Source organism: Artibeus jamaicensis, unplaced genomic scaffold (assembly GCF_021234435.1).
Source record: "Artibeus jamaicensis isolate MK-2021 breed Jamaican fruit bat unplaced genomic scaffold, CSHL_Jam_final contig_475, whole genome shotgun sequence".
Lineage (NCBI taxonomy): Eukaryota > Metazoa > Chordata > Mammalia > Chiroptera > Phyllostomidae > Artibeus > Artibeus jamaicensis.
The window spans coordinates 3929959-3956428 of record NW_026521852.1 but is presented as its reverse complement, the minus strand read 5'-3'; the positions used below and the strand labels follow the sequence as shown (position 1 = coordinate 3956428).

At 49.0% G+C, this 26470-nt stretch overlaps 1 protein-coding gene across 7 annotated transcripts in view; it reads right to left on the bottom strand.

Annotated features, from left to right (window-relative positions):
* Positions 1 to 26470, bottom strand: part of PIK3C2B (phosphatidylinositol-4-phosphate 3-kinase catalytic subunit type 2 beta) — a 66702-nt gene that overhangs the window by 2015 nt on the left and 38217 nt on the right. For all 7 annotated transcript variants that reach the window (XM_037155306.2, XM_053667956.1, XM_037155309.2 and 4 more), the window contains 21 exons: positions 26168 to 26290; positions 22745 to 22912; positions 22054 to 22165; positions 20723 to 20865; positions 19265 to 19453; positions 17964 to 18057; positions 17717 to 17811; positions 17117 to 17297; positions 16234 to 16341; positions 15496 to 15588; positions 14559 to 14688; positions 13616 to 13752; positions 9894 to 10063; positions 9229 to 9385; positions 8778 to 8887; positions 7659 to 7860; positions 7107 to 7231; positions 6015 to 6132; positions 3259 to 3340; positions 2744 to 2850; positions 521 to 649 (listed from right to left, as the gene is read on the bottom strand). In XM_037155306.2, coding sequence (XP_037011201.2) covers positions 521 to 649; positions 2744 to 2850; positions 3259 to 3340; positions 6015 to 6132; positions 7107 to 7231; positions 7659 to 7860; positions 8778 to 8887; positions 9229 to 9385; positions 9894 to 10063; positions 13616 to 13752; positions 14559 to 14688; positions 15496 to 15588; positions 16234 to 16341; positions 17117 to 17297; positions 17717 to 17811; positions 17964 to 18057; positions 19265 to 19453; positions 20723 to 20865; positions 22054 to 22165; positions 22745 to 22912; positions 26168 to 26290 — 2773 coding nt within the window. The remainder of the gene's footprint in view (positions 1 to 520; positions 650 to 2743; positions 2851 to 3258; positions 3341 to 6014; positions 6133 to 7106; positions 7232 to 7658; positions 7861 to 8777; positions 8888 to 9228; positions 9386 to 9893; positions 10064 to 13615; positions 13753 to 14558; positions 14689 to 15495; positions 15589 to 16233; positions 16342 to 17116; positions 17298 to 17716; positions 17812 to 17963; positions 18058 to 19264; positions 19454 to 20722; positions 20866 to 22053; positions 22166 to 22744; positions 22913 to 26167; positions 26291 to 26470) is intronic.

Here is a 26470-nt window from a genome sequence, read left to right as displayed (position 1 = left end):
AATGCAGAGATTGGGAAGATCAAAGTCGTAAGAGAGGAAACGTTGGAGGAGGGAGATGCTTACGTCTGTGGTCACTTTATCTGCTGAGGCGAACACCACTGTACCTCCCTAACCAGAGCCCAAGGGAATACAGAAGGCACACCGAAGCCAAAGGAAGCTTCAAAGAACTTTGTTCTTTGCTCAGAGTTCAAGCAAATGAGGGGCTTTTTTTTTTTTTTTTTTTAAATTAGAGACACTGCTCTTATCAGCAAAGGATCAGGAGACTCCTTTTCCCATAAGACAGGGGCCAGGCCACGCCCAGCTCTGGAACCCCAACCCTGAGGGTCCACAGAATTTCCATCTAAAGGGCAAGAATAAACATGGCTTTCTAGGTCATCTAGTCTGGTCTATGTCACAGCTACACAACCCTGCCCCTGCAACATCAGCAGCCACAGAGGATATTTAAAAGAATAGTTGTGGCCCTGTTCTAACACAACTTTATTTACAAACCCTGCCCCACCCCAGCACCTTCCCTACACACCATTTCGTTGTAGGTGGGGTTGCAGGTTTTCCGGGCCACTTTGGTTTTCTTCTTAGTGGTTTTCTGAGGGTCAGGAAGGAGATAAATCTTCACATAGGGGTCAGGGTCATTCCCATCCTGGAGCAGTTGCTACAGAGGGAATGAAAACCAAAAAAGGATGAAGATTCTTCTGTCTTTTTATCACCATTCCTGTGATCACACCCTGATCCAGACTCTCATCTTACACCTGGCTTCTCGAAATGCATATAATTTACTTGGCTGCTTCCCAGCTCCTTCCATTCTGATAAAAATATCTACCATAATGTTAGGAGTCCTACTAAAATATCAGTCAGATTGCCTGTTATATCCAATCTATACTGTTTACACAAATGCTCAGGGCATGAATGAATGATCATATCCCCAGGTATCTCTCTGCCTCGCCCAGTGTCTTTGTCTATTTTGTTACTTGATGCAAGTAACCCTGTAAGATGTAGAGAAATGAGTCAGAGAAATTAAGTTTCTTGCTCAAGGTCAACCAATTAGTGATTCATCCAGCCTGATCCTTTTAAATCTCAAGTTAGATCTTATGCCTGTAGTCCCCCAAGAAGAAAAATTCATTTGATGTGAAACACAAGAAGGAATTTACCTGCTGAGATGGACTCCCCATGATCAACTGAGGGCCAAGATCTCATGACTAACAGCCTAAGGGCCATTTGCTGACAGGGGCTTCTCACGTACTCCGCACACCAGGAAGAACCTCAGACTGAACTTTCAGGTTCCTGTACTATGTCCTGCTTAGTCAACGATTATGCAGCTGAGTCAATTATCGTAAGGGAGCTCCTGGTCTTGTCTATTGACCAAGGGACCGAGTGCCAGATCCCACTCAGAACTGCTCCATAATAATCAATTAGAACAGAACAACTTGGAAATCTCATCTGCATGAAACTGGGAACTTGGGCAGGAACTTTCTACAAAAAGGTGATCTCTCCTTATCTCAGCAGAGAACAATGAAGACTGCTACCTGAATCTGTGTCTGCCTGGTGGCAGTTCTTTTTGCTCAAATAAATGCTTTTTAAACTTTTATTACAGTCTAAAATTAATTTTTGCTTACACGCCTCTGCTCAAAGGCCCCCAGTGGTTCCCATATCATTCAGGGTAGAAGACCGCTCCTGACTATGCCCTCCAGTCAGCTGTGCTCTCCCCCAACTCATGAGCCCCCACTCTCCCCTTTGTTCCACAGGCTCCTGCCACAAGGGCCCCTTGCAGTTCCTCATGCACCCCAGGAGGGCCCCTGGCTTTTGGCTTTAACTGGACCCTATGTTTGGAACAGTATCCCCTCAGGTATATACGCATGGCTTGCCCCTCACCTCCTCCATCTTTGCTTACATACATCCTTCATCAACAAGGGCTTCCCTGATCACTCTGTGCAACACAGCCACTACCCTCATTCCAGCCCTGCATTATTTTTCTGCCTTATTTCTCACCACAGCACTTGCCATGTATTTGTCTGTGTCTTCCTAGTGTTATATAAACTCCCTGAGGGTGAGGATTTTGTTTTCCTCACCCTGTACCCAGAGCTAATGTACCAGTGCCTGACTCCTAGTAAGCACTAGATGAACATTTGTTGAATGAATGAATGAATGATGTCATAAGAGTGAAATTCAGGTTTTTCTGACTCCAAAGCTCATGGTCCTTCTGCCACATACCAATGTCCCAGCTTACAAAAGTCCAGCACATTACAAGAATTCAATAAAAGTTCCCTCCCCTGTCCACTCACAATGTTCTTAGAATTGTACCAAAAATTTTAGTAATTATATACTGCCTTGATTATTCTCAGGGTGGTCATGTGGCTGCCTTACCTGTACAATCAGGTAAAAAACCCTTGGGCTTCTCCCTCATTACAATCACCACAATTACCATAACAATACCAAATACTATGTTAAGTGTTCTACAGGCATTATCTCATTTAATGCCCATAACAACCCTATGAGGTGAATACTAACATGATTTTCATTCTAATGAGGCTCAGTACTTAGGCTACTTGCTGAAGACCACAGGGTGTAAGAAGCTGTGTCTAGTATTGCTTGGTCATATCCTAGGCCTGGTGCAGTAGCAGGCCCAACACTGGGTACCCAGCAAACTTGTGGTTACTCTTGTCTCATGAGACGGGGCAGTATAGGTCTCACCAGTCAGGTGTACCAGGAGAAAGACGAACAATCAAATGACAATTGTGCATGCACTTACCAAGCCCCGAATATGCATCACCATGATGAAGAGTTTATTGTTTTTGTAGGAGATGGACAGCTTTACCTCCCCTCCCACTTTCCCAACAGGACGGGCCCAAGAGCCATCTGTAGGGACAAAGAAAACCGAGAAAGGTCATGAGGCCAGCTGTTTCCATCTGGCGTCAGGCACAAGTTTATTTTCCTCTGACCCTCCTCCACCAACAACACCTTCATGGCAGGTTCCTGATACCCCCTGAGGGATCTGCCAGGTGGCATCTGTGAACATGATTTAGAGTTGGGTGGGGGTGGGTCTATCCTATTTGTGTAACCCATCAACTGAATACCCAGTCCCTGGGGAACCCACACAAGGAGCAGTGGATCCCACAGCCTGAGTGGGAAACCGGATTCTGTAGATAGCAAGCAAAGAAACAGACGCAAGTGAAGAAAAGAAAACTGGGAAGAGGTCGGGGCAGGAGAAGTTACCCTTGAGAATGGTTCAGAGGGATTGGCAGAAGTGTCACAAAGGCACCGTACCTGAGGACTTGGGAGCTGGGCTGGTATTCACAGCCTTCTCATCCCGGGGCAGGGGGTGGAAGAAGGTATACACCAAATCACACTGGAATAAAATCAGTAAACAGGGTCCCTCTTCAATAAAACAATGGCCCAATAAGAAAGGAAAGAGACTGTTCCAGATTAAAACAGACTTATAAAACATAACAACCAAGTGTAATACACAGTTCTTGCTTGGATCATGGCTCAAACAAGCCAAGTGTAAAAAAGTTTGGGGGATGAGAGGACAATTTTGAATGATGGCCATGTACAGGATGCTATAACACAACAATCATGTAAGAACACGTCCTTATGTTTTAGAGATGCAGACTGAGTGTTTAGAGGTAGAATGGCTTATGTCTGGGATTTACTTTAAAATACTTCATACAAAAATAGATGAAGATAGCAGAATATTAACTGCTTAGGTTAATGAATATATGTGTGTGTGTGCACACTAATTATACTGTCTCTCTAAAGTTCTCCTAATGAAAAGGTTTTTAAAAAGAAAAAACAAGAATGTGTTTTCATTCACTAGGTCACTTAACGTGACCTAGTTTGGTCACATTAAGTCAAAAGCAGCCTGTTCTTGCCTGCCACTCCCTCCCCTGCAGACACACACCCTCCCTTAGGCACGGAAATGCCTGAGCCAGCCTTGCTCAAAGACCATGAATCCTACTCTGAAGAATGCTTCCTAAATAACCAGGAACTAAAACCCCCAAAATGTGTGAAAATATCCATTCTAGCATTAACAGTAGGAAAAAATGGACATAGTCTAAATATCTTTCAAGAGGCAGATAGTTAAGGAGAAAATGGTATTCCAAGTCAATGTATTAAAGTTATGTTTACTCTTAAAGAAAAAAATAAAAGTATGTTTACTCTAAATGCCAAGTGAAAAGAAACAGGGTACAGAATTATATTTAAGTTATGACCACTATAAAACTGTGATAAGAATCACATTTGCATGTGGACAAATAGGAAGGAAACAAGGAAATGGCTTGCTGATTTGTTAGGGTGATGGATCTGATGGCTATGTTTATTTATTTATATACATATTTATTATAAAAACAAATTATATCGGATTGTAATATAATTTGTTTTTAAAAAATCTAAGTGGTGGTAAGAAAAAGCAGATCCAAGGACAGAAAAAAAAAAAAAACAAGACTCAATTACATTTTTTAAAATAAGAACCTTCAACCTTGGCATGCTCTCCCTAAGAGACCACACAACACTTGCAACCAGGGGAGCAATGTACAGTGGCAGCTTGACCCAGGCTGATCCCCTGACCCTGTCTCCAGGGCCCCCTTTTCTCTGACTTCTCAGTGAGCTGAGGCAGCTCTGCCTTGGTTCGTACCTTTCCCATAACATTTCTGGAGAGCCAAAGCCACCCTGCCTAGCCTCTCTCCTGTCGCTTCTTCTATCCTGGGTCCTTCCTTGTCTCACTGCCCCCAACTTTAATAAGTGTACTCTCAAAAAAACAAAAATAAAAACAACAACAAAAACCCAGCTTCAGCCTTTATGAAATAAAAAAGGAAGCTCAGGAATGTGAACCAATCAACTTGTAATTTCCTGATCAACACTAGTGAGGTAATTAGTCAAGTAAGACCTCTACAGTGCCCACCTCCCACCAACTGGCCCTTACCTGAAACAATCCTTTCTTACCTTTTGCTAACAGCTTTTCCTGTCCAAGTTTCTACCTAGAAAAACCTTCCATCCTGTACAACTTCTCAAAGCCCCTCTCTATTTATTAGGTGAAATGATGCAGGATCCATGCACGTTTAGTAACTAATTTACTTGGTTGAATTTTTGTTCTTTAACATTGGATACATAACCTAACCTACATATGCAGTTTAGCAGGTAACCTAGCACAGATTAACTTTTGTTTAGTTTATAAATTTGCCTCCATTAACCTGTGACTCCACCTAAAACACTAAAAAATGTGTAAGATTTGTCTGATGTTATCTTGTGATCTGCTCAAAGTTTCTCTACTAGAACTGGTTTTCAGGGACAAGCCGGGCCTGTTTTGCAGGATCAGGATGTTAACCAGCTGAAATCACCTGGGAGGGCTGGAGCAGGCTGAAAGACCTCCACTAACCTCCTCTAAACTTTCCTCATTATATCCTCCTTAAAATTCTAAAATCTTCCCGGGGGTGGAAATTTTCTGCCATGTCGGAATCTGTGATGCATGGATAAACATGTTTCCTGACTGTGTGCGCCCAGATATGTCCCCTCCTATATACATGCGACAATGACGTCTACCTCGATGTTTATGCATGATTTCCCCTAATAAAGACAGATTAGATGCTTGGCTCTTAGATATGCGTGTCCTCGCTGGTAGGCTTGTAATCAAGTTCCTTCTCATCAAATTATGAAGGAGTTGTCTTCTGGCTGGCAACTACAGAGCATTCGGACCGCTTTGGTCCAGGGACAGACACAACCCCTATCTGCCCAAAACACTATTCCTCGGGAACCGTTCCTTTCTCAGGTTCTGAGATCCCCAAGCCCTCTGGGACCGCAGGTAACTCCACACACGTACACGACACCGCATCCGGGTTTTCCGTGCCTGACCCCGAGGGCGAGTGACCTCTCCCCTTCCTTCCGCTCCCCCTCCCCCCCCTGCAGCGGAAGCTGAGGGCTGCGGAGCCCAAGGCCCACTCTGATTGGCAGCGGGCACCCCACCCGTCAGCCGCGTCCCACCCCCGCAGCAGCACTCGAAAGGCCAGGACCGGGAACCTCCCACCCACCTCGGCCACCTCGGGGACGGCGTGGATCAGGTGCCGGATGTAGCGGTTCAACTCCTCCCGCCGCCGCTCGGCCCCCGCCTCTCCCCGCGGGCGGCCAATCGTGAAGCGACTGGGGAAGCTGGTGAGGCCAGCGGACAAGGAAGCGCAGGAGGGGCAGACGAAAGAGAAATAGGCAACAAGATTTGTCACTTTTCATTTGCTATTTCATCCTCCCGACCCACATCTCTCAGCACTCTCCCTTCCTAGGGTCCCCACCGATTCCGTTCCTCCCGCAGCTTCCCAGGTCTGTGCCTAGGGCGTCCCCGGCAGTTCCGAGGACACCAGATGAGAAAGCCAAACTGCTGGGCAGAGTCCTATGGGTCCCCAGAAGTGCCGCAGGGGCTATGGAGTCCCCAGTTTCCCCCATCATTTTCTCCCCAGTAAAAATCATTTGAAAAATCATTTTGTAAAAATTTGTGGTGAAGTACACTTAACAAAATTCACTGTCGTAACCATCGTTACTTGTAAAGTTCAGTGACACAAAGTTCATAAGTGCAACCATCATTACTGTCTCCAGAACTCTTTTCATTTCGCAACACTGAATTTCTACCCACTAAACAACTCTTCATGTTCCCCCTCCCTCCCAGGCCTTGTCCACCACCATTTTACTTTCTGTCTTTATGAGTTTTACTACTATACTGCTTAATATAAATGGAATATCACGCAGTATTTGTCTTTCTGTGACTAGCTTATTTCACTTAGCATAATGTCCTCAAGGTTCATCCATGTTGTAGCATGTGCCAGAATTTATCTGTGTTTAAGTCTGCATATTATATAGCATTTGAAAAATTGTTTTACTTTTTAAAAGATTAGAAACCTTAAAACATCTTCACATTTAGTAAATCCCCTACGTTTGGATCCAGTTTGCTCTCCTTCCAGCTTATTTTAAAATCTGGAGAGTTTGGCCAGCAGGGGGAGCACTTGTCCTCAAACTCATTGCCAGGCCAAGAAAATCAAGTACCTTCTGTTGATCTATAGCTCCCACAGTCCGGCACACCACCCATCCATTCTCCCTCTCCAGTATCCCTCTAGCAGAGTAAAGAGGGCAGCTACCTGGGCAACATAGAAGAAGGGAAGAGCAGCCGCAGCTTATTGTGTAACTCCTGGAACTCCTCAAATGTCCGCTGGATGTAAGTGGCCTCATGAGCATTCTCTCGCATCACCTTTACCACATAAATCTGCAAAGGTTCCAGTCTTAGTGAACACCTGCCGCAGCCTCCACACTCAACGAGGAGAGTAGGTAAGGGAACTGAAGTGTGTGCTTGCGTGTGTGTGTTGGAGGGTATACACTTTCCAGAAGGAAGAAGGCAAAAGTATCTCCAGTGGAGATAAAGGTGATGTGCCCATGTACCTATGAGGGATTTTAAAGCAAATATTTCCTGCACATGTTTCCCAAGGCCCTTGACTCAGAGGGAGTAACCATCCAATTCAACTCCTTGATTCCAGGCAGGCCACTGAGGCAAGGGAGAGGGACATGGTCTATGACTGCTCCCAGCATGAAGTGCTAGGTGACTCAAGTGCCCACAGTGTGGATGTGAAGAAACAGAATCCAGTAATCTGGGGACATTTGGGAGCAAGAGAGATCAGACTGGAGAAGATGCTTACATAGGCCTTGTTGGGGTGGAAGACCTTCTCCTGGCGGCAGAGGAAGACATCACTGAGGCGGCCAGAGCGCTGAAGAGTATATGTGCGGGGGGCAAAGGAAAGGGTCAACCGGTCGTCTGAGCCCGTGAACTTCATCTGAGCCAGGTTATGTATGAAAAAATTGAGCTTTGTGGCTACACTGCCCAGGCTGGACTCAATCAACCTGTTGGTGTAAGAGGATAGAAAGAGGATGTCACCACAGACCCATGTCCCCACTGCCTGGACAGAGCTCTCTCAAGGAATATCCCCTGACATCTGAGATAACACTTCACTCACATCAAATCATTTTCCCTGTGTCATATCCTCATAGAGCACATGAGTGGCACACAATGATCTACATGCAATTTATTATGTGAATCCAGGGGTCTTATCTCCTCTCACTGCCCTCCTAAGCTGAAGAGTGTTGAACCAAGGTGGAAAGGAATTAAGGATTCTACCTAGACTCACCAGGTGAGTATCTAAATATTGTGTCAAACTGAATTTCAAGGTTCAGTACCATGTAACCTCACCAAGCACTGTTCAATCTAGAAATTTCAGTCCAAAAGGAAAGGTTCTGTGTTAGACCAACAGAAAAAAAATTAGTTGGCAAAGTCCCAAAAGAGTGCATACTAAAATGGGAGATATCATCTATACAAAATTGTAGGCATTCGTACATAGACAATTCCATGCTATATACAGTGTGCCTAGAAACATTGTGAAACATGGGAAAATGAAACCATGAAATTCATGTTTTGATAAGGGAGGAAGAAGGTTTTGATCCAGAGGGCTAAAAACTACTAAAAATTCATACTTCCTCCATAAACAAATTCTTTGACCAAGACCTGGTGAGGATGTAAGTAAGAGCAAATTGCAATACCTCTATAAACAAGGATTAGCATCAAAATGCAGATGGGTCTGAGAGATGTGAAGTAATTTGCCTAAGTGAGAGGCAAAATTGAGACAGCATACCCACATTGTCAACTCTTGGCTCTGCCCCCTGTGCTAAGCCTTTCCCATTTCTCTAGCCCTGCTCCTCCCAAGCAGGCAGCCTGGAAATCAATGACTTAGGGTGGGCAGCACATTTTGTATGTAGAGTGTTACCTAGTAAAGTAGGTTGTGGCATTGGCCTCTGTGTCCTGAGGCCTCAGGGCATCATACACATACTTGAGGTCCTCCAAGTCTGAGAGCTCAGGGATCCCACAGGACAACATCTACAAGGAGAGTAAAGGAGAAGAGACGGTGCCTAAAACAACCAGGAATCTCGCTTCTTCCCCACTGAAAGGCAAGATTTTCTACAGCAAAGCTCCCTAGCCCTCCTAGAGGGTGGCAGATGGATGTCATGGACAGTGGCTGGAGGGCCATAAGAATGGAGGGGCTGGAGCAGGAAGCCAGACACCCTCATGGACACCACTGTCCCGGGGTGACTAGGCCCTGCCTTTATCTAGAGCTCAAAAATGTAGATCTCCAGGGATCCCTTGAAGCAAGACAGGGAAGTCTTAAAGAAGTGCCAGAAGCTAAAAAGGAGGGATTCAGAAAGGATGGAACTCCTCACCAGGCCCAGCAGGTTGAGGAAGAGGTGGGTGTGCTTGCGAATGAGGTTGTAGGCTTGGCAGCAAAGGTCAACAAAATCATGGAAGCGGCTGGAAGGCTTGTCACCCCCGTTGATGACATACGCCATGTCCGAGGTGAAGACAAAGGGGGCACGGTCCCTGGGCCAAGGGGAACATACAGGTAAAAGGTTAACATGGAGGAGGAAGCCCACCCTGGGGGCTTACTGGGGATGGTTCCCCTCACCCCTCATTACCTGTGCAAACCTGGATAGATGGGGCTGTTTTTTGTTTTTTGGGTTTTTTTTACTTTAATCCTAAAATGTCCTCACAAACATCCTTCATTGGTTTCTTGTCTGTGAACTAGCAGGATTTTTTCCCTGGATATCTAATTGTATTCCCCTTTGCTGTGGTTTGGGCTCTTTTCTTTTTGCTTAGTCCTCAGCAGGGAGAGAGCAGTTGGTCCCTGCCTTCTGTAAGACCCTGCAAGGACCTGACCTCTTTCTCAGTCTTCTCTTCTCCAAAGCTGCTCAGCCTGAACCACGCTCTGAAGTGCAGCCCCTTCCATCATGGGCTTGTGTCCCAGCTCTGGTACCAGCAGTGGAACCATTTCCACTGACCAACCCCCCCACCCCACCCCTACTTCAGAAGACCACCAAGCACCACTGACCGCTTAATGTTGCCAAACATCTGGGCATGTCCCAGGAAGCGGCCAAAATCAATGTGAAACATGTGGCCAGTCGTCTTCAGCATGATGTTGTCATTGTGTCGGTCACATATGCCCAAGACATACGTGGCCACACAGCAGCCGGCGCAGGAATAAATGAAGTTCTCCACAGCCTGGAAGGAGGAAAGGGAGACATGAGAGGACACAAAGCTGGCTTGGAAGGACTCCATGGCACAGCCAGACTGAATTCTACCAGGTCTGGCCTCTCTCTCGTGAGTCCCAACAGTATCTCACATCTGCCTCTTCAGCCTTCATCATGGACCGGTGTACACACTGATATACACAGATTCATCAGTTGTATCTTATGGAGTATGAGAGAATGGAAGGCTTCTATGTGTATCTCCACCACTTTATCTGAAATTCATCTTTCTCTGCACCTTTCTTTCTCCCGGGGAGCATGGTTGGAAAGACAATGAACTCATCCAGAGCCCAAATTGGACCATCCCAGGTGGAAGAGACCTTGAGAGAGAGGAAGACTGACATATACAACTTTCCCAACCAGTTGTGACCATCTTAACTCAAGTGCACACTGAGGCAGCCAACTTAAGGGTCCCTTCTTGACCCTGCTCTGAATTCTTCCATCCTCCTCCCTGCCCCCCAAACGACAATTATCCCCAGTGTTCTTAGTAACAGCTAAATGTTAATTTCACTAAAGTCACTTTACTCTGAAGAAGAGCTGAGGCAGCTTAACAGTTCTGGGTGTGTTTTACACTTGAAAATCAGATATCTCTAGTTCGTAAAGTATGTTACATATATTTTTGAGTTTAAAGCAGGAGGGAAATGGGAAGGGGTTAGAGCTACCTTATTTTATTTGGTCAATACCTGTCCCTTATCTCTTTCTAGAAAGTAAAAATACATGGAAATATTGAATGGACACTTTCACTCTCTAAATCCTCTTTGTGCCAATTATAGAATTCCCAAGAACTATAGAAAGGTGCATTAGCAGAGGACAACAACCATCACAGCCAACCAGGAATGTACAAAGTTGGGAATGGATGAAAGCTTCCCAGACAGAGAATGTGCACCCTCCCTACATCCCTCTACAGCTTTCTGCCATCCTTCATGGACCCTCCTTGAGTCCCACACCTCCGCAGACCTGCCCAGCTCACTCTGGCTGCTCCACATTGATCTCCTGCAGCCTCTCTGTGACCACCACTCACTAAGGGTTGAGTCTTTTTACTCCGCCAGGGCTTAGGGATCTCGTTTCTCAGCAGCTTTTTGGCTGTTCCACAAGGCCTGTTTCAAAACTAGCTATACACAGAAACCTCCCAGATACTTGTTGAATTAAACCAGATGACTAACCTGTAGGAAACTCAGAATAGAAAGTCTGTAAAGAAATCACAGTAAAAAAAAATTAAATAAGTAAATAAATAAATCTAAAAAAAAAAAAAAAAGAAAGAAAGAAATCACAGAATGTGCCTTCTGGAAGCAAGACTATTGCCATGGAAGGGAAGCATAGGAATAAAAGGAAACCCAATCAATAAGGGATGTAACACATCAACTCCCAGTCTTGACTTTCACTTCCATCAACTTGCCTTCTTGACACAGATATTCTTTCTACCTGAAATGCATCCTCTTTTGACTTGCACGATAGCTGTGTGCCTGTGGGCAAATGAATTAAGTCCCATCACCTAAGTTTGTAAGGTGTTAGCTGCTTACTGGCAGGAAGTCTCACTGAACGAGGGGAGCTCTCCTGATTTAAGGGCTTTCACTTGCAGGGGGTAGGGAACTCTCTTTGCTGAGTAAGTGGCCAAGAACCAAACATCTCTAGTTCTTTCCTACTGGAAGCCATAATAGGAAACTACCAGCATTATTCTAGCAGAAAGGCAAGAAGAGCTGAAAAGCCAGCTGTGAAAGACTTACTAAATATTAAAAGAGTTACTTTTCTATGTGTGTATTCTTGTTGTATATACATCTCTCATATTTACTATGATTCTTTATTACCTTGGCAGGGAGTAATCATAATTCCAGCACCAATCATAGTGCCTCTACATGGTGGCTGTTTAATACCTGAAAAACACATTAGTAGACACAGTATAGGCAGGGGGCGGGGCATGTGGTGGAGAACCCCATTACTGCTCTCCAAGGGCAGAGGACCTGGAAATCTGTAACATACAGGCAGGGGATTCTGAGGGATGCGGAAGGGATTACTAGAATCTAAAGGTATCTCAGACATGCACATAGCTCCCTAAGCTGCAGCATAAGTTATCCTGCAGTGGGGAGTGAGGAGGGAGACTCCAGAGGCAGACAGAGCTGGGTTACATGTACGTGCGGTGCTGTGGATGTTGGGCTTTTCTTTTAGGACACAGGGAAGCTTTGGAGAACTTAGAGCAAGAGAGTGACATAAGTAGTTTTGCATTTTGTAAAACACCTCTGAAATCAAGCAGAGAATGGTGATGGAAGGAGGCGGCAGGCTAGTGGTTCAGAGAACTGAGAGTAAAGTGCTGAAAGGAATGGAAAGAAGAGGACAGATGTGAGAACTGGGAGGAAGTGTCAGCAGGGCTTGGTACAGCAGAGGCGGAACAGTGGCAGCCAAGAGAAGACCCATGGCTCTGGCTCAGGTGGCTGCACAGAGAGTCACACCATTTCCTGAAAGCAAACACACAAAAAGCCGGTTTTGAGAGAGGTCAGAGAAAAAGGTGAGTTTTGCCTACACTGAGATGTCCAGCAAGCAGGTGGCTACAGAGTGTACAGCTTGAGAGAGGGAAGAGACAAGACTTTGGAAGGCATCGGCACGTGGGTGGTAAAGTAAGACGAGATGATAAGCTGGCACAAGAAGAATGCAAAGACAGGCAGGTCAGGAATTAAACCCTGAGGAACGTCAATGTTTAAGGCCATTTAAGATGATCTAAACAGATGTTCCTGAAACAACATTCTGATTATAATTTGTCCACTAGGTTTTTCCCTCAGGGATAAAATGCATTGATCAACATAAATTAGTAATTGGGTCCCCTTGGAAGTTCAACTGAATTAGTTAGCATCTCTGGCTTATAGCCAGTCTCTTATAGTGTGGTTATTGTGATTTGTCACCTCCCCTAAACTCAGTTAACCTGGAGACTAGAGCCGTGAACCACTGGCCCAGCCATGGACCACACACAGCGGGCCACCAAGGCCCTCCACCAGGCAAAGCTCCACCTGAGGGACAGGTCAGTCCCTTTTCTGTCACCTCCATCTCCTACCTAACCTTAATCCTGGCTTCCCACTACAGCCTTGCCAAAAACCAGCTCCCTAACTAAGAACTAGCCAATCTTAATTCACATCTGTGTAGAGAGGAGTTGGGTTAAAATGATCTTTAAAGTCTCTTCTAACTAACATCTTCTATAAAGTACTGAACCCCTCAGAAGACACAGAACTGAATAGGATCCATGATTAGGAGAGACACAGGCAGGTTCTTAAAGGCTGGCCCCCCTCCTCCAAAGCTCAGTCTGATGGGGGAATGCGGTGAAGTTTTCCCAGTTGCTACCAGGAGATTTTCTGTCTACTTAGGAGTCACTGGACCCACCCCCAGACATCTAGATATGCCAGCCAGCCAAGAAAGGGTGTGTCTTTCATCCCAACAGAGCCGAGCTGTCTCCTCTGAGCAGGCGCAGGCCTCGAGGTAGCACTGTGACCTGCCAGACTCCAGCACACCCTGCCCCGGCCCCGCCTGCCACTCCCAGCCCTACCTTCTCATACTCATCCTCTCCAGGGTTGTGCTTCTGCAGCCAGTCAGCCAGGGGCCGGTCCTTGAAGGAGCCAGTCACTCCGTGCTCCACCTGGATCTTGCGCAGGGTCTCAGCATTGGGAATCATCTCCACCATCCCTGTGACGGGGACACTGGGTCACTCTCCAGAGCAGAGGAAAGGGACTGTCGGGAGAGCACTACAAGCACTTGCCAGATGCTTCTCCATAAATAAACCCTAGGGCACTTGGACCAAGTCTCTTAACGAGGGGAGCAGATCATGATAGAAAGGATGTCATTTCCCAGGTCTCACATTCAGCATTGTGACTCTGGTCTCTCCTATTCATAGCTGCTGCTTCTTTTTGTTTTTCATTTTTAGTCTGGGAATTTTCAAATGCATACAAGAATAAAGAAATGATCATGTACTCACACATATCCACCGCCCAGTTTCAAAAATCATCAACACTTTGCTAATCTTCTCTCATCTATTTCACTCACCCAACACTGCTGCCTCCCCCTGCCTGGGCTGGAGTATTTTAAAGCAAATCCCAGACTTGTCATTTTACTTGTAAATATTTCAAGTATAAATAATAAGGACAAAACTACGATGCCATTATTACAACCAAAAATGAACAATCATTCCTTAGTCTCATTTAAACTAATCTTACTCAACCCAGTCCCTATTCATACTTTCTTTTCACAGTTGATTCAGCTGAATTAGGATCCAAAGTCTACAGAGTATGTTTGGCTGTTCGGTTTTATAAGTCTCTCTTTCCTGCCTTCTTTTTTTATGCCGCTCCACAACTGCTGATGAAATCATCTTGCCTTTTCGATGTTTTCGGAAAAGCACAAAGGTGGTGTTGGGAATAGGCAAAAGGACAGAAAGCAAAGGGCACGCCCCATCCTACCCTCAGCCCCGTTCGCAGCCCTGCCCACTGCCAACTGACCTCTGCCCCTGCCAGTGGAGAAACAGCGGAAAATCACCATGCGCATGTCCAGCCCCTCCTGGACCCAGATCTTGCTCATGATGCGAATCATCTGCAGGGTGAGCATGTCCTGACGAAGGTCATCCCCACACTGGAGGGAGGAAGAGAGTGATGACCAGAACCATCTCTACTGCCTTTTTTGGCTCCCAGATCTCCCAGAAGAGAGATATAGTTTGGACTATAGTGACAGGGACTGCCCAGTTGTCCACCTCTGACCTACCTACTCAGCTCACACCAGGTCAGACCACCAGAGATGGGCTATGCAGTGTCTGGCTCTTCCCAAACCCAACATCCCCATCAAAATTGAAGTCAGTTTCCCCTTCTTCATGCAGCCCTCCTGATCATCAAGCTTTTTAAAATCTTAATGTTTACACCTTGGATTCAGAACTTACACACTGCAAATACTTACATACATACACATATATATATAACCAAATCATGTGCATTTCATGTTTCCACTAGACTACATGCCTTGAAACGATCATTCGCTTATCCAAAACATGGATGTATCAGTTAGAGGGCCTTATAGTTCAACTAGTCCAATCTGTATCTGATATATTAATTTCCTCTTTGACATCATTGCCACACAGTCATTCAGCCTCTGCATACCCCCAGGGACAAGCAGATCACCACCCTACCCATTCCACTGTGGGGGTAGCTCTGCCTCCTGGAAAGAGCTTCTGTATATCGAGCTGTCAGTTGCCTCCCTGCATGTCCCAACCCCTGGGGCCACGCAGAGTCAGTTTATTTCCCTTTTCATATGATGGTCTTTCATATACTAAGATGACAACATGGAATACCAGAAAGAGAACTGGCCCAGGGCTGCTACTGTCACCCCAGCCACCTCCCCTTCTCTCTACCACCTCCGTCCCACCAGGCCTGAGGGAAATGTCCTCACCTTGAAGATGACTCTGATGTTCTCACCCAGGGGATCCACATTCTGGAAGGTGAGCTTGAGGGGGACTGCGTTGGAATTGAAGTAGGAGCAGTCCTGCCACAGTAGAGAGGGCAGTGAGGAGGAGCGGGGTGGTCTGCGCCCGGGGAAGGAGAATGGCCTGTTTTCTTGGGTCAGGCTGCTTCCCTCCACCTGCTTGTGGTTTACTGCAGATTTTCTCAGGAGCCCTATTCCTTCCTGAGCGCCATCGTCTATGCAGCTTGTTGTGAGCTCAGCTCAAGCACCCGCTCTCTCATCCCTTCAGTTCATTCTCCACACAACTTATGGGTTGTGTGGCTTTTGGTAAGTCATGTGTCCCATCCAGTAAGTCATGTGTCTTGTCTACACCTCAGTTTACTCTGCTGTGAAACAGGGCTCCCAATAGTTGTGACTTTTAAGTCATGAGGATGAAATGCGATAACCAGCTTGAAGTGCTCAGCAGTGCCAGGAGCCGAGAGTGCTCATAAATAACACACAGCAGGTCCTCCAGCCCGGCTTCAACCCAACACAGTCACGAGACAGTTCCCTAGCACTCCACCCTGTCACCCCACAGCTGCTGGGGAAAAGTCCCTGTGTGCCAGGGTTGGGGAAGACCCCAAACATGCCTTTCTTCCTCGTCTTTTTCAGTAAATGGGTGTGCAAAGACCTCACCTCCACTGAGTCCTCCCCACTCCAAGAGCCCCAAGCCCACCGGTCACTTACCCTGGGCACGATGCCCTTAACCAGAAGACTGGGGCTGAGTGGCAGGCGACAGGAGCCATTGAGGGCAAAGAACTGTTTTACCTCCTCCAGGCCATTGCGGAGGATCCCCTGAGAGGAGGGGAGGAGGTGAAGGAAAAGGGGTGATGTGAGGGGCTCATAGCTGCACTCAGTACCAGGCCTCTCCCCAGGGCGGGCAGCCAACAGGGACTGGTCTGAAAACAGCCCCCTGGGAATACAGGCAGCCTCCAGGAGACCATGAGGAAGACCAGCCCTCCTACACCGCAGCCTGGGACAGTGTGCCAGCAGCAAGCCCAGCACCTCAAGAGGCTAGATGATGACAGAGCAGCGTAAGGCAGGCCCGTGAACCAAGAGAACAGGCTGTGAGTCAAGGGGAAAAGGCTGCTCGGATTGCTGCCAAGAAAAGCTAACAATTTGGACTTTACAATCTCAATTTTTAAATGTTAGCCACAGGCACACTGCTGGCCTAACTCAGCCCATCTGTGCAAACAAGGAAAGGTGCCCTCTGTTGGTTGGCCATGGCACACAGCATGGCGAACAGAGTCTCACTGTATTTCAGCCCTCACTGGCCCCCACTGCCTGGGTGCTCTTGTGTTGTGACCAACTTATACAACTCTGCTCAGCCTTTAAGGCAAAAAGTTAAATAAAAAATTTAATACTTTGATGGCCAAACAAAACATATCCATGGGCTTTATCCAACTTGCAGACTGTCAGTTTGTGACCTGGGGGTTAGAGAGTCACATCCGTCCAACCCCGAAATCAGAGATGGTCGAGTGCCACCCTCTGGTTAGGATGCCTAGGAAGTTCATGACTGGCTGCAGAAGCTCAGGGCCAGAAATGGGTAGAAGCAGCCTCACTCACTCACCTGCCGTGCAGACGGGGTGGCCTCCCGAACCTGCTGGGCCAGCTTGGCCAGGGTGTTGACAAGCCAGCACTGGCGGTTAAACTCCTCCCTCAGCCCCTTGCCGCAGCAGCACAGCAAGGCTGCCAGCAGGTACTGGTAGCGAATGCTGAACTGGGAGTCTTTGAGGCCGTCCTTCAGCAACCTGCAAGGCAAACGACATGGGGAGTCAGGCCGCTCAAAGGATCACAGGCAAGTATAGGGGGAGAGGGATCAGACCCAGCTCCGACCCCGGACTTGGGAGGGAAGACAGCGCTGCACGCACGGCTCACACAGGGGTGTTCCTCCATACCCCAGTCTGTGCCCACTCTGCCTTTAGGTAGAGCTCAAAGCCTGTTGGCATCGTTTCTTCTTTCTTTCCACCATGTGTAGGTGGGTAGGAGGGCCAGGGAAGATCCTCGCTGTGCTACCTGGGGGTGGACTTAGACTCCCTGAGCATAAGGGGCTGACCCAAAGCCACATGGTAAGTGAGCAGCATACTAAAAACCCACCCTGCATGCCTAGGAGTCGAACACTCTCAAGTAAAGGACCCACATCTCCCCCACCTTTTTCGCGCAGTTTTACCAGAAGAAGTAGTGAGTCACTCTCAAGTCAGAGATTGCCCGTTTCAGGAGGAAGCGCACCAAGGGGCTATCCAGGTAGCACTCATACTTTAGGGCCTGTTTAGGAGAGAGGAAGAGGAGGCTACACTGACTGCCTGTAATCCATACCTACCACTACCTCTGCCCTAGGTTCTAAGGGCGAGAATGCAGACCAAGCTGGGGTTTGGGGGTGGGACTGTCAGAATTGGAGGGCAGGCCGTTCCACCCACCTGCACGAGCTGGGGAAGGTAGTCAAGGAGCTCAGCATCCGACAAGGAGCCGATCCACTGGACAGCCATACGCCGCACCTCCTGGTCCGGGAAGCTGTGAAACAGAGCCCAGAACTCTGACCACCCAGCCACGGGCACTGGAGCGAACCAGCACCTCACACCTGAGCTTTGGAGGCACGGGTGGAGAAAAGACAGTCTCTCAGACTCTGCCAAAGCTACTAGAAGAATCCTTAGCACCTTCTCTGGAGAGCGGCCTTGAGAATGGCTCTGTCCTCCAGTCAGAGCTGGACCTCAAGCCACAGATGAGCAGGAGGGTCATCATGTTCCTTCCTTGCATGACTTAAAGAGAACAGGACAGAACCCTCAATCCCACCCGCAAAGACCTCTTCCTTAGTTCCCACTTTGCCAGAAGCTCCAGTCACCAAAGAGCCCTCATGAGGGTCAAAGCATTGTGTCTTGGTACCACCCTTTAATGCAAATCTTGCCAAGTGAATAACAGAGTTGTGGAATTTTATATAAGACTGTACACCTTGGCAGAATTAGTTTAGCAGAGCAAAACTACTGCCTCCAAAAGTCCCAAAGGCAAGACAGGATAGAGTACATTTGAATTTCTGAAAAGGTGAGAAAGAAGCCAACGATGCCAGATACTGTCTGGGAAAGGCAGCCCAGCAGTCTCAGACTGGGAGCCTCGTGTCCCCCGAGAACTGCTCAGAGGAGAGACGGAAGACGGGGCTGTTAGAGTAGGACTAAATGAGAAGGTCCGGGTCACACGGGTGTGTGCACTTGCCAAAACTCAGCAACTGTGCAGCTTAAGGCTGGGGCGTTTCCTTACATGTACGTTTTGCCTCAAAAGAAAAAAAAAAACATTGAGCTATAGTCAATGATATTCATGCTAAAGTATTTAGGGGTGGAGTTATGATGCCTGCAATTTACATCAAAATGCATTAAAAAATAAGATGGGCTGAAGGAAGGATGGACGGAAGGATAGATGGATGGATACACATACAATAAAGGAAACAGAGCAAATGCTAATGGTTAGAGTCTTGGTGGTGGGTAGAGAGATGTTCACTGTAAAATGTTCAATTTTGTTATTACATGTTTGAGAAATGCTCATAATACATTGTTATGGGAGGGAATGAAACAAAAACAGAAAAGGGGAAGTAGAAAAGCCCTGAATTTTCAGCCCCACTTTATCACTTTGCCCAGGGCTGGCTCAGGACACTGGCTTTTCCCAGTAGACAATGGGAAGCCCTGGCTTCTGGAAGGACACCTAGTCAGTAAAGGTGAGTGTTACAACTCACGTGGCATGTAGGAGCCCCAGGGCATCTTGGTGGTTCATGTGGGTCCACTGCTTCAGGAGAACATAGATGTCGGGCAGGCAAGCCCACTCCCAGCTGGGGGCGCTGGCAAGCACCAGTGGAAGTGAGCTCACCTCAGAGTGGCAATAATATCGCTTCTCCCACAGGCGCTTCTTGTCAGCATCAGTGAGCCTGGGGTGCGGGTAGTAGGGGAGGTGAGAGAGCAGAGTCAGCCAGAGGGTAGGGTATTTATTCTCCAACAGAATGCTACACACTCTCCAACTCTGGTTCCTCAATTATGCGGCATTGCAGTCACCCGAGGAGCTCTGTAAAATTTTCATGGCCGGGCCACAGCCCGTACTAATTAACTCATAATGTCTGGGGAAGTGACATTGGTATTTTCAAAAGATGCCTAGGTGACTGCAATGTGGAAAGGAAACCAGGGCCCAAATCTCATCTTCATGCTGACTCTGGGATGTCTCAGACCTGAGGCAGAATGCAGGGCCAAAGGCACAGAATTTGCTCCGCCTCCTAAGGATGCCCTTTGGGGGCACCACTCCCAAGTACAGCCACCAGAGGGCAGCTCAGAGACATCCTGGGGCTTCCTGGGGCCAGCTGGAGGATTTGTAGGACCTACAGCTAATTAGGCCTTGCCTGAGATCAGGTGTCTAATGGGAGAAGGGAGCTGACGGACTAATGAAGCCAGAGGTCCAACAGAGGAGTGGGAGCAGAGTGGGGGCAGAGGTCTTTGGTCACTCGGCTACTCTGGCTGCACTGGGTGGGAGAGGAAGGAGGGATGAGCCCTGTCTCTGTTTCCTCCACCCACAACAGGCACAGGGCTGTGCAGGGGCCAGAGCGGTGCACGGAGACAGCGGGCATCCCGTCAGCTCCTCCAGGTCCTGATTCCTCCGCCCTCTTTTCTAAGCCGGGTGAGAGAAGCAGCCCCAGGGATGACACCAGCTTGGACTCCCTTACCCCTGAGAGCTGCCAGCTGGCCTTGACACCTGATCCTTTTTGAAAAGCGACAGGGCCAGAGAAACGCAAAGGCTGTGGGTATGGAAGGAACAGGAGATGGGGGCAGGGTGGCGCAGTCAGTAGCCCGCTGCCCCAGTGGACAGCAAGTAGTAGATGGCGTATCTGCAGTGTGGGGCAAAGCTCTTGGTCCTCCTGGCAAGCTGAGTCTGGGCCAAGTTTCCAGCATGGGGGTGGGCATTCCCAGATCTAATTTCCTAACCCATACGGCTCCACCTGCGTAGTGTCAACTGAGGAACGGCCTGGGCCCTGCCCTCAGCAGAACCCTCACTCTACCACTTCCTGCCCAGGTGGCAATGCCCACCCCATCCCACCTCTACTCCCAAAGCAAGAGGACAAGGTCATGAAGCTGGGAGGTGAGAGAGGTCAGACACAATGTGATAGACTTAGTGGGGACTGAGCCACGCGTGGGGGATGCATGGGCCTCACCAGTACAGAGACTCCTTCTGCATGATGTTCTTAAGCACACGTTGGTCTTCCTCCTGGAGGCTGCCAAACTCATAGCAGGGGCTGAACTTGTCTCCAGAGGGGTTGGTGAACTTGACGTCGAAGGCCGAGGCGGGGAAGTCAATCTGAGGGGTGGCATCAGTGAAACAAGGAGAGAGAACAGGAAGTGAAAGGGGGCTGCCACCTACTTGGGTCTCCAGCTTCTCCCTCGCATGCCAGCGTTCCTGCCTCCCTTCCTTACCCTCAGGCCCTCTGTTGACAAAATAACCCTGTTAAACTTGGTGCTCCCTAAAGTCCCTTTCAGCTGTAACGCTGAGCAAAATAAGAGAAGGAAATTAAAAGAAAGAAATAAAACTGGGCAAGTGAGGGAGAGGTTGGTCTGAGGTGCATCTAGGTGAGGGTGGGACAGTCCTCAGCCAGAGCTCTGAAATAAAGTGTCGCCAGGCTGAGCCACTGGGCCCTCTGAGCCGAGGTAGGGGAGCCTTCAGCACTGTGCTGGAGGGCGCTGCTGCCTGATGGGAGTCAGGCCACGTACCGGGTGAGGACCCTACCAACTCTAAAGCCTGAGACCCTGGGTTCCCTGCTCTATGCTGTCGAGTGTCTGTCCTCCTAAAGGGGATATCGAAACTGAGTGGCTCAGTTCCCAGAAGGAGTTCTGTGTTCCCTCATTCAGTAAATGTTTACTGAAACCTAGTACGTGCCAAGCACTGTTCTATACCCTCCATGTAGAGTGGAAAATAACACAGACAAAAATGCTTTCTGAAGCTTTCGTTCTGTGTCAGCCTATCTTGTTTCGTGTCCACTTTGACACTGCACGTTCCACGGGAAATGCGTCTGATGACACAGAACGTGGAGCCGGAAACAGGCAGCCAGACCTGGGTGCTGACCGGCTCCTCCTGCCCCCCCAGGGGTCTGTGCACCCACCAGAGCTCTGAGTGACTGCTTCGGGGAGCGCTTCCCCTCAGGCCCCAAGACAGGACAGCTATGATTTTATCACACTTGTAATATGAGAGTTCAACATGAGGGACTCCAAGGACTTGAGTTGCGGATGCGGAGGACCTTAGCCCCTGGCTTGAGGCCCCTTAACATCTACGTTAATCTCCAGGACGTGGGCATGAATTCCACAGAAGTAGGCTTCCCACCCCGAGTCTAACTACACACACTCACCTAGTTGCTCAGCCACATCATCATCCCATGCCCAAAGTTCCAGCATTTTCTCCTCTGTCTCAGCTCAACCTCAAGGCAAGGCCTGGCACTGACTCTGCTGTGGACTGATGAGTGGGTGGGAGGCGGGGCTGCGGCTAGGCTCTTACCTGCAGGATTACGCTGTCCGGCTGGTGGAAATTAGGGGTGCTCCAACGGGCGCTGGAGTTTTCCTGTGTCGCTGGCCATAAGCCCAGAAGCCTCCGCCCACAGGTCAGGATGCTATGGAGGATGGGGTGGGGGGACAGATAAGCCAACAAAGCCAAGTGGCTAAGGACATGGTTTTCCTTCTGCTCCCCAATCCAAAATTCTGCATTTTCTGCTTGAAGCCATCACTCAAATACTCTCTCATTCTCCCCCAGGACCACAGCCTTTTTCTTCTTCCAAGTCCTAGAAAAGCACTGCCTTCCAGGAAGCTTCCGGAGTTAACCACACCCTGGTCTGGATGACCTGGTGGCAGGGATGCCTTCCTGATATATAGAGCCAAAGTAGATGACCTTTAAGGTCCTTCTAATGACAAGACCAGATGACATGTTACCCGAGCATTGCATTTTCATGCCTCTCCCCAACAGTCCTGTGCCACCAGTCCTTCCCAGTAGCCCTTGGTAACATCCCTCATCCTGGTCACTAGTCCTGTGCCTTGGTCCCTTCCACCAGGGCTGGGACCCTCTGGACTCTGCCAAGTGAGCCCCTCATGGCCAACCCTCCCAATAGGTGGTGGCCAGTGCAACAGCCAGGCCCTTCTCTATCCCCCTCCTTCCCTTCCAAGGCCAAGAAGCTACTGCCCTGGGGTTCACGTACTGCCTGAAGTTGAAGAGTGGGGTAGTGACCCAGCCCAGGGCTTCAGGCGCCCGCCGCTGCTTGATGGCCTCGGAGGAGCTCCCAGGAGGGAGGATGGGCAGAGCATAGAGAGTGGCACACAGCAGTGTCTCCCGAGGCAGCAGGTTCACCTGCACAGGGAAGCAGATCCTGGGGAGAACAGGAAATGACATCAGGAGGTGCTGACCCTGGGATTTCAAGGGAGAGGTGGGTGGCCCAGGAAGTGAAGCTGAGGCTGAGAACTTTGCCCTCCTCTCACGATATGGGACATGCTCCATAGGGAGGCCTTCCTGTTGGGCAGGGACAGTCCTACACCATAGGTGAGAGCTCACTGGATGTGCCCACAAGCACAGTGCAGTGCCTTTGCAGCCTCTCAGGGAGATGAGGCAGACACCCCCTAATCTGGGGACTGTCCATGGTGACCAGACAAAACTGGCTGGGCCATCTCACAGTTCAGGTGGTCGCATGTCCCATACCATGAGCCTCACGCCTTTCCCTGTTTTAGGATTTCTACAGAGGACCACTGAGAAGCTGCTGCTTGGACAGTCCTTTTCCACTGAACAATCCCTTCCCTCCCCCACATCCTGCTGCTGAGAACCAGGAAGCAGCAACATGCTCTCTGCCCTCAGTTCACCCTCCCCCACAGTCCTCCACCTGTCTGTCTCTCCCTGTTCCCTTCTCCTAACCTCACAGGGGCACAACATGGTTTGTTCTCATCCTAAACATTTTCAAGGCCAAAAGGATAAAGAGAAGGGACTTCTCAAAGTGAGGGCGGTGGGGCAAAAGAGCTGAGAGCCCAGCCCTCGCATGACCCAGGCCCAGCTGTCCCCTCCCAGGCTCCAGACTACTCCCTCAGAGCTCAGAGTAAGGAGCAAGGGTGGGGCGGGGTACTGCTGTGGAAAGAGGGGGAAGGCCCACATTACCTTTCCAGGAAGCTGTCCCTGGGCCAAAGTCCACACTGTCACACCCTCTGGCAGTCCAGAACCTCAGCTTCTATGCCAGAGGGCACAGAGGCAGAGCTGCCACCCCCAAGGTCAGCAGTTGCAGGATAGAGCAGCCTCCCTCCAGGCTGCCCCTCACTCCTGCAGGGGACTCTCCTCTCCACTCAAGTGAGGCACTCCCTCCCTCCCTCCCTCCCACCGGAGACTGGCAAAGCCCTGCTCTGTCCCAGCTGCCTGGGGGGTTGGGGGCAGCTATAATTAGGGCCCCTCCAGCAGCCATCAGACATGCCAGGGGCCTGGCTGGGGCGGCGGAGCATGGCTGCTGGGCCTATTTTGAGAGGCAATCAGCTGACCCCATAGCAAAGAGCAGAAGGAGCTGGGCCTGGTCCCTTTCTTTTCACCCAGAAAAAGGCTTCCAGCCTCCTGTCAAAGGAAGAGGGGAGTGAAGAAACTTTCTCACTGAAATCATAACCCCTGGGACCAGTCAAGGCCCCCTCTCTGTAGTCCTTGTATTGTGTGCCTGGTATTCCACAGTCTCCCCATGGACCTTCCCCATGGGGCAGTCAGAATAATCAGCAGGTTAGCTGCAGCCCCGAACCTCCTCCCTGCCCAAGAAACCCCTTCTTCCCTCTGCAACCCATTCTTCAACATCACATCACTTATAAAAGGGCTGCCTCCTCCAGGAAGGGTTCTTGGGATGTGCCGGTTCCAGTTCTGGGTCGGCCACTTACACCCTTGGGGCAACGGATGCCAACTCGGAACCTCAGTTTTCTCACCGCTGCAAAGGGTCACACAGCTTCCCCTGAGTGTGTGTATACATAGTCTGTGTGCTTTTTGCTGTGTGACACTGCGGCTACTGCACTAGAAATGGGCTATACAGATAATATTTTCATGTACAAAAATCCCCTTGTATCACAAGTCAGTGTCAGTCACTTGGAACAGGACCTGAGAGGTCTCCCTCAGCATTTGTCACGTGTTAGGTATTGCCATGTCCCAATGCTCTCGAAAAATCCTGCAGGTAGGTCCTATTACCACGCCCACTGGGGCTGGGTGAGCCACCCAGGGCTGCACCTGCAGGAAGGACAGGAGGATGACCACACTCTGACCCTTCACTATAGTGTGTCTTCCCCAGTGCCTCTGTCTACTAGGAAGGCGCCAAAAGGTCCCCAGACGCCCCAGGAGCATCTGGATGGGCAGTGCTGAGATGATACCTTCTGCAGGGCTCCAGGCGGGGCACCAGCCCTTTGGGATTCCAGGCAGAAATCTCGGGCAGGGAGTGGAATGAGAGCCAGAGAGTAGGCAGAGTGAGGGAGGACAGGCCTGGCTGCTTCTTTACCTTTGACCCTCTATGGGGAAAGGGTCTAAGGCCAATTTTGTAGGGTCTGCCCGGCCTGGAGCACTGTATAGCATCCCTCCCTTGGCAGTGGATGTAACTAAGGCTGGAGAATGCCAAGGGAGTGAGGGAACTCGTCAGAAGCCTCCAGGGAGGCTCTCCTTCCCTGGGATTGTTTCATGAAAGGACTTTATTCACACCTTTGTTGCACTAAGAATCACACAAGTGTGAAGACAGGAGAAAGGGCCTGCCTCCCCAGCTGTCCAGCTATAAAGCGACGGCCCCATCGACCTATTTCAGCACCTTGGCCTCCCCAAGGACTCTCTCAGTCTCTCTAATATGCACTCCAAACACTGAAGCAGTAGTTATGCTCTGCAGACAAAGACTCAGACGTTGTCAGTATGGGGAAGTGAACCTGGGGCGGCAAACAAGGCCTTTCTGACTCTCTGGAGTGAGGACAGAGCACAGCACACAGGAGGCGGGGGCAGGCAAACACCTGTGGCTGCTTGAGGCGTACTCGCCTCCATTTCCTTCCTGCTTTGCGCGTGGCTCACACCTACCTTCCTGGCAGCAGATTATTGTTAATGAATGCTAATTAATACTATCTTGGGCTTATGGTTTTCACATTCATAACTAATCTACCTTGTGTCAATACCATAACTGTCTCTAAGTTAAGCAAATGTCCCCACTTTACATTTTGAGAGACTGAGGCACAGAGAGGCCCGAATAGGATTAAAATACAGCCTGGTTTCTGTGGCTCCAAGCCACAGAAGAGTTTTCTAGAGAAAAATTCTTTCCTCTAGACAACTTTGTCTTCTCCATTTATAAGTCCCCTCTCTATTCTGTGCAAACTTGGAGAAGAAAAGTCAGGGAGATCTCTTAATGGGACACAAGATTGAAACAATGAGTTATCGGTGAAACCAACAATGAACTTTGTATGTGACCCTTTGTGGTTCACCAAGAGCCTGCACGGACACTTCTCTTTGGAGTCTCATAACAGCTTGAGGGGTAGGGTTATACTTGTCCTCATTTATGAGTTAGGGAAGTGGAGACTCAAGATGCTAAAAGACTTGTTTGGTTAGGGTTAGTGACCACGCCTGGTTCCTGCTGGAGCCTGGAGGGAGGGCTTACCGCTGGTCCCAGATGATGAGGTGAAAGAGGTACTTGGAGAAGTGAGACCTTCGGGTCTGCAGGGGGCTGCACAGCTCCTTACCACCATGGCTGAGGGAGCAGGAGAGGTAGAAGTCTTCATAGCTACAGGAGACAGGGGGCAGGTCAGGCCACTCAGCTCCCAAACCTCCTCTCAGTCACCTCAACTATGCTAACACTATTTCCCTTGGAAAGCCCCTCTAGCTCTGTGGGGACTGTAACAGGGGTCAAGGACAGGACGCCAGATTGGAGATGCAGAAGTGTGCTCTGGGAGAAGCAACTCAA